Source organism: Xenopus laevis, chromosome 3L (genome assembly GCF_017654675.1).
Source record: "Xenopus laevis strain J_2021 chromosome 3L, Xenopus_laevis_v10.1, whole genome shotgun sequence".
NCBI lineage: Eukaryota > Metazoa > Chordata > Amphibia > Anura > Pipidae > Xenopus > Xenopus laevis.
In genome coordinates this window covers 15613458-15623338 of record NC_054375.1, presented here as the reverse complement: position 1 = coordinate 15623338, position 9881 = coordinate 15613458, and the positions used below count along the sequence as shown (strand labels likewise).

General features: G+C 40.8%; 1 protein-coding gene across 1 annotated transcript; it reads right to left on the bottom strand.

Moving 5' to 3' along the window:
- Positions 1–4949: 4949 nt before the first annotated feature.
- Positions 4950–8419, bottom strand: LOC121401209. The gene is made up of 6 exons (XM_041585541.1): positions 8207–8419; positions 7216–7473; positions 6864–7007; positions 6294–6494; positions 5615–5761; positions 4950–5043 (listed from the first exon to the last, which is right to left on the bottom strand). Exons 1-6 carry the CDS (start codon positions 8224–8226, stop codon positions 4950–4952), a joined length of 864 nt encoding a protein of 287 aa, XP_041441475.1. The 5' UTR covers positions 8227–8419.
- Positions 8420–9881: the final 1462 nt, after the last annotated feature.

The window sequence follows — 9881 nt, the reverse complement described above, 5'->3', positions numbered from 1 at the left end:
TGCCAGATGGGAGAGAGAGAGCAGGAGAAATGGAAATTGGGTCAGAGGAAGCATAGATAATGATATATAATCTTTTAAAAGTGACATGAGCAGAGAGAGAGAGAGAGAGAGAGAAAGAGAGAGAGAGAGCCAGGAGGAAATGGAAGTGGGTCAGAGGAAGCATAGATAATAATAAATGTAACAATCTTTAACCAATGACTTTACATGTCCTTTTTTAACTAAGAAGCTGTTCTTCAGAATATCGGGTATCCTTGCATGACGTTCCACTGCATCATCTGTTAGAAAACCTTTTATCTGTGCCTTATTGTGTTTCCGAGTTCTGGAATGCTCTATTTATTAAAGAAAGAGAAATGTTTAAATGAATAAATCTCTGTTTACTGTCTGTCCATGGATGTAAACAGTTTTGTGCATAAGTTTCATTTTGGAAGATCCCATAGCAATCTTACCGGCGACATAGTTCCTTCGCCATTAAATTTTGAGATTTTCTCCATCGGTCAAGACAGTATAACCAATGCTCTGGAGAAAAATCCCTCCATTTTTTTACAGTCGAGTGGATCACATTATTCATTGAAGTATCTGCCTGCAATTACACTGAACAGATCTTCTCTTGAAAGGGCTGGCCCTTGAATCAACGACTTTTTTGGGTTTACAGGAGTGCGAAGTAATTCTGCCTTTAAAAACAAGAGCCCACACACATTTAGCAGACGGTTTCATGTGTTACCAGATGATACAAGCGGCATAGTTGAAGAAGTAAATGGAGAGACATAGAAGAAAGTAGAAAGCCACATACTGGAAGTTTAAAACGTAGAGTAAAAAGAGGAGACATATAAAGTGGTAAAAAGTGGCATTGGAGAAGATATGACTTACGCTTCCTTCTGTTTGGTGTGTTTCTGGACTTCTTCTGGTTTGTCGCTGGAACACCTAGGTCTTCAGTTCTTTAAAAACAATGTTAAATATCTTAAGCAGATGTTTTTAGGATTTAACACAAGACAGAGACAAAGGGGCATGACCGAGGAAAGTTGGAGAGAGGTAGAAAAGAATAGCCACAAAGTTAAGAGGAAGGCAGTGATAACCAGGATGGATAAAAATGACAAATGGACATATAACTCACGCATCCTCCTCTTGGTCTGTTTCTCTCCGTCTTTGCTTTCTTAATGGGGCGTGCTGGTTTTTTTAGTTCTGTATAACAATAAACATACGCAGTTTATTATTGTAACTGTTGTGAACACAGAATAAAGCAGAGAAATGGAGCAAACGCAAAGAAAAAGGATTAGAAAGCATGCTCCCTCCTGTTGGTGTTTTCCTGAATGTCTGCATAGTCCTTCGTAGCATTTTTTTTAAAATGAAAAAAATTGACACAGCTAAAAAAGCAAGAGGGGAGAAACTGGAAGAACAGAGAAAGGGAAATAGAAGTAAGAGAAGCAAGAATGAGGAGGCAGAACAATAGATAGGTGTGAAATAGTAGAGAGAGGTAAAACCTACGCTACTCATGGACAAGCCTACTGTCGTCTTCTTCTTGAATGGATGTTCCCGGCTTCATCTCTGACTACAATAAGAATGAGGAAAGAAAGGGCAACGCAATTTTAGAAGAATCAGAACAAGAGAAATAAAGAGGGGAACATAAGGAAGCTCAGATAGCTGTGAGTGATTTAGCATTAACACATACTCTACTTTCTGTGGTAGTCCTCTGGTTCTGATTCAGGCTTGAAGATGCACACATTCTCACTTCTTACAAAAGAATGTAAACAAAAATAACATTTATAGAGCACACGGAAGGAGGAGTCAGAAGAGCAGGGAAAGAGGCAGTGCAAAGGGGAGCCATTACTCGACTTCCTGTTGGTGCGTCCTCTGGGTCCCATCAGTTCCTGAACGATGTGCACGGTCTCATCACTTCTACAGAAGAATGTTTAAAAACAAAACAAATTTTAGAGACCACAGAGACAGAGAGACAGAAGAGCTGGGTCACTTTATTTTCCAAATTGGTGGTGGTATGCATGATTTACTTCATAGAAAAAGTGAAGAAAACAAAAACCATATTTTAGTGGCGCCCAAGAGAAAAAAACAGAATTCGCAGAGGTACAGAGAGATTCACCCCACATAGAAAGATGATGAGACAAAGAGATTGCAGGGGAGAATACTGACTTCCTGCTGGTTGTCTACTGGGTTTTACAGAGTACAAGAGAGACCACAAATGGGAATAGCTGAACAGCAAGTTAAGATTCAAAGAGAAAGTAGAAAAGGTCACAGAGTGGAAGAAAAGTTAGAGACCTTGAGAAAAAAAACCGAGGAAAAGAGGAAGGAGTTAAATGGCAGTTGAGAGAATGCGTACGTGTCCTCCTGTTGTGTGTTCTGGACGTCTTCTTGTGTGGCTTGGACATCTTGAGGTTCTTCAGTTCTTTAACCAACAATGTAGAAATATTTAAGTGGACTGTTTTATGTTATTGTGTTCAAACACTGATAAAACAGACAGAGACAAAGGGGAATGTCCAGAGGTAGGCGAGAGAGAGAGTGAAAAAAAAAGGAAAAGCCACAAAGTAGGAGGAGGATGAGAAATAGGATGGAGTAAAATGAGTGAGACATATAACTCACGCATTCCTCCTCTTGGTCTGATCTCTCCGTCTTGGCACTTGAATGGGGCGTGGGACTGGTTTCTTTTGAATGGGCATTGTACTTGTGTTCTTTTGTTTCTTATATATATATAGTATATATTCTTATCTTGTAGTATTGTTCTTTTCTGTGATATTAGTGCTTGGTTGTAGTATCGTGATCTATATTATAGTAATTCAGAGATACAGAGAAACAAAACAAAAGCGGAGAAACAGAATCATAATCCTTCGTTGTGTTTCTCCCTATGTCTCTAAAAAGAATAAACTGTTAGACTGCCTTTTCTCACAGGTGTGTTTACCAAAATGACACAGAAGAAGGCAGAGGAGCGAGAAACGTGGAAGACAGGAAAAGAAAATAGAAGTAAGAGAAGCCCAAGGAGTGAGGAGGCAGAATAAAAGGTAGGAGTGAATGGAAGAGGTGAGATAACACCTACACAGCTTCGATTTCAAAAAGCCTCTGTACATCTTCTTTTTCTTAAGCGGGATGTGCATGTTCATCACTACTAAACAGGAATTTAGAGAGAAAAACGCCAATACATTTAGAGAATTAGAACGGAGAGAAATAAAGAGGAGACACAAGAAGCTGTGAAGGAGTGATAAGCATTACACATACTCAACTTCCTAGTTGGTAGTCCTCTGGTCTGATCGAGTTTGTGAAGAGTGGATGTTTCGCTCACTGGTCTAACAAAAAGAATGTAAACAAAAAATACATTTGATAGAGCACACAGAAAGAGTAGACAGAAAGAGCTGGAAGGAGGCATGCAAGGGCAGGCATACTCGTCCTTCCTGGTTTGGTTGGTACTCTGGGGCTCCATTGTCACTTTCATCTTCAAAGTGGTGGTGGTGTGCATGGTCGACTTCTATAAAAACAGCCGGAAGAAAGCAAAAATGTTAATATGGCGAGAGAAATTGAGAAAGAACAAGGAATGCGAGGTACAGAGAGAAACACCAACATAGAATGAGAATGAGACAGATTGTAGGAGGAGTTCAACTGGACTTCCTGCTGGTTTTCCACTGGTTGACCTCCACTTTCGAAAGATGGTGTGGGAGGTTTTTCAACCGCAGTGTGTGGGGTTCTATGCTTCTTTAGAAAAGAAAGTTAAAAATGATTTCTATGTGCAATTGATTTGTTTACACAAATGAGCAGTCACAAACAGAAGCTGTTGCTTTACCTGAGGTGCCTGCTTGACTCTTCATGACTGCTGCTTGCACCTGCCCAGGACCAGGCAGGTATGCCGTGGCGTATTGTCATCTAGAGTTTATCTCCGGTAGTTCCTCTCTGCTACCGGTCGCTTGGTATGTTGCAAATACTTAGCAAACAATGCAACTCTCGAAGAGTCCGTGTATGTGAACACTATGAAGTTTCTTCCCAGTTGCACGATAAGAAGAGATGTCTGTGGGGGAGTTGTCACGCACCAGTCTCGGTCTTATGGTGACGAAATACACGTCGAACCACTAGAAGCAAAACAATTATAATCACATGCTTTCCTAACAGTTGCTATCAACCTCAACACAGATTATAAAAAAAAAGATTACCTTTTCTTCCTCTTTCTGTCAAGGCAAATGCAACCACTTGTTGTGTTGCTGTCTTGTGCTCTCCAAACGCCAATGATAGTTAAAACGTATGTCCTCCCCAGTCGCCTGTGTCTGCGTATTACCGCTGGTGTTATTCTGTGTGGTGATATCTGGTTTTTCCATTTCTACGAGGTTCTAGCGTGAGTAAGGGTGTATTTTGCACAGACATCAATCTTTACATGACATTCTACCAAAGGTCTCATATGTCAAACTCTACTTACTTCATCGTTCTGTTACACCTCCTGTGTCTCTGCAAGTTTTTCAGAACCCAGCAACGCCTCCAGTAAGGGACGTATTTCTCAAATGTTAACTGTCTGATCATCGTGGTCATCGTCCTTTTGGCAGCTATCGCATGGCTTTTCAACAAATGTTGCCTTTTGCCTGTGTGACAATAGCCTGCGGTCAGATCTGTCCGGTGTTCTTCGATATATTTATGGTCAGGAATCGTACCTGTAATAGAAAAAAAAAAGTTACTATAATGCTGATAAAAATAATAGCATGAGTGGTGAATAAGGTAATTATCGAATACTAGCCCAGCTTGGCGTTACCTTGTCTGACATACTTCCCGCGGATATTCCTTTTACTGATTCTTTTTTGAAGGCAGTCCGTGGCTTTTCATAGAAGTTGTTGCAGGCATTGTGCTATGGTACAGATCAGTTGCATACCAAAAGAGGTTGTGGCTTGTCGATGCTGGGCAAGTTTTTACGAATCGCCTCACATGCTTCAAATAGGTGAACACTGTCTTGGGCGAGACAATCTCTTGCCACTTCAGAAAAACTCATTTGTCCTTTGGATGTCTTTCACAAATGCCAAGTTAGCATCTTGTGGTTCATAAAATAAAGAACCTAGCCAAGTTTTCCACCTAAAAAGAACACACAGAAAAAATCACATCAAATTTGGTAGGGATGGCTTAAGTGCACCATAACAAAGCATTAGGGTATTAACAGCATTCTTTTCCACACCATACCAAGAGCTACCCCATAAAGGCAAGGCCAAGGAAATAAAAACATAATGAAACTACAGGCCTCGATTAAGCTGCCGGAGACTCATTAAACTGGAATAAAAATGATGACTTGGGCAAAAAATTAATACAAGGGAAAATCCAATGGCATACAGTCTGCGTGAAAACTTCAAGATTTATTTAGGCAATTGCAGGTGCAACGTATCGGGGAACACCCCTTTGTCAAGCATACCAGGGGTGTCCCCGAAACGTTTGCACTGCAATTGCCTAAATAAATCTTGAAGTTTTCAAGCCAGACCTGTGTGCCATTGGATTTTCCTTGTACTGCATTGGGAGGTTGTCGAAACCTTCCACCTGTGTGCACCAGGCTCATCTACTCTAATTGGAAGAACAGGTGTGTGCGAGTACCTACAACTTTTCCTTGGCAAAAAATTAGAACACAATAAAACCATTCATTTTTTACTGTACTTACCTCCTGTTGTACCTAGTGACACCCAATGTATGTGTCAGAAAATCTGTGAATGCTTTCAGAGTGGGGCCGACGACGGAATGCCGATTGTACAGACCAGCTTCCTTCATTTTCAGCCTTATTTCTGAAGTCCAATTCATTTTCGCTGCCCTGTATTATTTTCAAAAGGAATGATTGACACAGTGCATATTAATACATAAGAATCAGTGCCAGCTATCTAAAAAAAGAAAATATACAAGTAAATGCATTGCCTTCTTAAGTTTGGATCTTGATCTCTGCTTCTAGCAATTTCAAATAAGTTACCTGCAATATGTTTCTGGTTCTAGACAGATGTGGTTGGCCTGTCACTGCCAGCAATATTCAATTATTATCAGAGTTGCAGCTGAACTTAATTTGGAGACTGAGTCACTGCTGTACAGCAGGAGCTGCATACCTAAATGTGGGGGAGTTGATTGTTTTTTAATGTTGGGGGTGCGGATCTATATAAAAGTAAATGGCTGAACCCAGGCATGGACTGTAATTTAAAAACAGGCCTTGGCATGCCAAGTGCACAGAGGCTCAAATGGCCCACCACCAGCCCATGGTAATAACTTTTAGACTGAAGCAGCCCCTTCCCTCTCCCACTACCACTTGCTAGTCACAGCACATGTAAATTAGCATAAAATACAAGTAAATATATTACCTCTCTAAGCCTTGATCTTCCTCTGGGTTGTCAATGTCCATGTGTTCATGCTCTGTGATTTCAATATTTTCTGCTGCTCCTTGCTCCTCTTCTGAAACTGATGCAGCCGGAACAGCATGGGAAAGGTCTGTCCCTGATGGGAATTTCAGTTCACAGTTTTCTATGGCAAGTTCAGGAGGCACCACTTCTAAAGTCACAAAGCTGTAAAATCATGAGAATAAACACAACATATTAAACAAATCACGACTTTGATGTGTAAAAATTGTTAACCAGTCCAGTGTTAAAAGAAAAAAATCACCTTAGCATGGTAGTGTCCTCCATAGGTTCACTTCTTAACAGGACAGGGCTGGACAGTGGATGGGTTTGCTCCTGTTTCTGGTGCCTCTTCTTCCCGATCTGGGGCTGAAGCAGCAGCAGAAGTGGATGGTCTTGCTATCGGTTCAGCAGTTTCCCTGAAATTAATAGGATAGAAGATGGCTATTACTGCACAAATGTTTTACATTGACAACAGCGTTCTTGGTACTCTAAAGCTGGCATGATAGCATCCACTGGGCTAAAAGAAAGAATCACCTTAGCATGGTAGTGTCCTCCATAGGTTCACTTCTTAGACAGGACAGTCGATGGGTTGCTCCTGTTTCTGGAGCCAGTTCTACTCGATCCGGGGCTGAAGCAGCAGCAGAAGTGGATGGTGTTGCTATAGGTTCAGCAGTTTCCCTGCAATAAATAGGATAGAAGATGTCAATGTAAAACATTTGTGCTGTAATAGCCAATAGCGTTCTTGGTACTCTAAAGCTGGCATGATAGTATTCCCATATCAAAAGAAGAGAAAGTGTCCCACACAGGTTCACATTAGATCTAAATCAGTAAGGATCTAAAAGACAGACAAACAGACGGTTAGGGGGGGAAATTAAGGCCTACATACCGGGGTTTGTTCACTATGAAAAATCCTTTCCTTTCCAAAAAGGCAGAGAATTCAGCAGGAGAGGTAAGCTTCTGGATCTCACGATGATTAAATACGGTAGCCTTCTCTGCAATGTCCCACAAGCGACGCCAAGCAGTATGTGCAACTTCATGGATCTCTTCCAATGAGCTAAATCTCATGCATGTCCTCCGCAGATGAGTTGTCAAGCTTTTATCGACTTTAAAGCACCGAGGACAAACCAGGGCAACCCGATTTTGCCTAAAAAAAAAAAATATTGGAGACAATGTCTGTGTCAGGAAGGAATACAAAATGATGGGGTGGTGGGGGCAGGGGTTTGAAGTACAAATAAAAGGAGTAAAAACCAACCATGTCCTACAAAGATATGTGAAATGTTGTATAACTCATGTCCTCCAAGCCCAGTGAAACTTAAAACAACAGTGGTACCCATATCTTAATGGGTCTGTTGTAACAGTCCGGCCCACCCATTCAAACCTAAAAGTGAATTGATCAACTACTGCACATAGGCCTAATGATGGGAGGGTTTGAACAACAAATAAATATGTTTGTTGGGTAAAACATGTTCTCCACACCCAGTCAAACATAAAACAACAGTGGCACACACATTTTGATAGGTCTATTAAACAGATTTAACAGAACTACTGTACACAGGTCTAACTAGCCATTTCTTAAATGCACACACAACACAGGCAATTGTAAACACTCTCATATACACAGCAAGTTCTGTTTAAAGAAAAGTACAAAAACGATAGGAATACTTACTTATAACCTGAATGGTCCATTCTGAGTTTAAAAAAATCTTGTTCGGGCACACACATTTAGATAGATCTATTAAACAGATTTAACAGAACTACTGTACACAGGTCTAACTAGCCATTTCTTAAATGCACACACAACACAGGCAATTGTAACCCTCTCATATACACAGCAAGTTCTGTTTAAAGAAAAGTACAAAAAAGATAGGAATACTTACTTATAACCTGGATGGTCCATTCTGAGTTTAAAAAAAATCTTGTTCGGGTAACAAACAAAACAAAAGCTGTAAAAGTTAAAACTAAGATATATAAATTAAAATAACAAAACAAAACAAAATTCAAATAAATGCAAGAATATGGCACTGAAAAAATTAGGTGTGTTGCATAGAGCAAGCTCTTAGCATCTGAACTGTTTGGGGAGTTTACACAATTTGAGTTTTGGGCTCCACCCCTCATTGTACACAGGGAATAATCCCATTGGCTAGAGCAGTGATCCCCAACCAGTAGCTCGTGAGCAACATGTTGCTCTCCAACCCCTTGGATGTGCTCCCAGTGGCCTCAAAGCAGGTGCCTATTTTTGAATTCCAGGCTTGGAGGCAAGTTTTAGTTGCATAAAAACCAGGTGTACTGACAAAAAGAGCTTCAATTTAGGTTGACAATGCACATAGGGGCTACTAAATGGCCAATCACAGCACTTATTTGGCACCCCAGGAACATTTTTCATGCTAGTGTTGCTCCCCAACTCCTTTTACTTCTGAATGTTGCTCACGGGTTCAAAAGGTTGGGGATCCCTGGGCTAGAGTATGTTTGACTTAATCCCACACAGATAAAGTGTCAGTCTTGCTGTAGTGTATGGGGGTTGACAGTACAATGCCTTGCCTAAAACTTATTGAAGGCTGTCTTATCAGATAGTGAAGCAGCACTGCAGCATTTTGGCTAGTTGCAGATTCATGGCAGTTGTCAACCAGCTGGGGTTGAGTCCAGCATATAGAAGCAGGGATTCAAACCAGCAAGTGGTGTATGTGTGCCTTATGTTGTACAACAGAGAGATGAAAACATAACAATTAAATACAAATACTGAATGATACATAACTGTTAGCTGGAGGAAATGATGAGGGGGGCATATCCGGACTTGTGCCTGTTATTTATTATTAGGAAAGCAAAGGTACATACACATATGGTGCATACAGTTACAACATACACTCATGTTACAGCAAGTGCATCAGAGCTGGAGATTGGTGACGAGCGTGTACATGTCAGAATGCCAAGACTTAAGAAAGAACCTACTCTACTTCTTAAACCTTGGCATTCAAACTGGGGCACACATTTCCATTAGAGAAGCTGCTGGCACAGATGGATGAGTGTGCCCAGCGTGCAAATCCACTCTCCGCCATGAATATGATTTCACATGAGTGAGAGATGGGTCTGTTAACTGGGCCACACATCTGATAAAATATCTTTTCTTTTGCAACATCAGGTAAACACGTGATTCAGAGCTACGTCCAATGCATTACTCTCAGAGAGGTGAGTGCCTCCGAGTAGGTGAACCAAGTGCCTGTAATGAACCTTAGTAAAATGACAGGTCATAGTTTACAGGGTATGAATATGATTACATTATTGTAAAAACACTGTAATACAAAAAAAAACTTGACAAAGAGGGATGGGTGTGCACCAACTGGTGTTCCCACTTTACACCCATGAACCATATGAATTTACATGAGTGCAAGGAGAAAACACTAATGGGGCCACGTGTCTGATAAAAAGCTTGTCTTGTGTCTCTTGTAATGTGACATCAGGTAAGCAAGTGATTCAGAGCTACTTCCACTGTATTTCTCTCAGAGCGGTACTGGCACAGATGGATGAGTGTGCAACAGTTTTAAGGGCCACTAACAG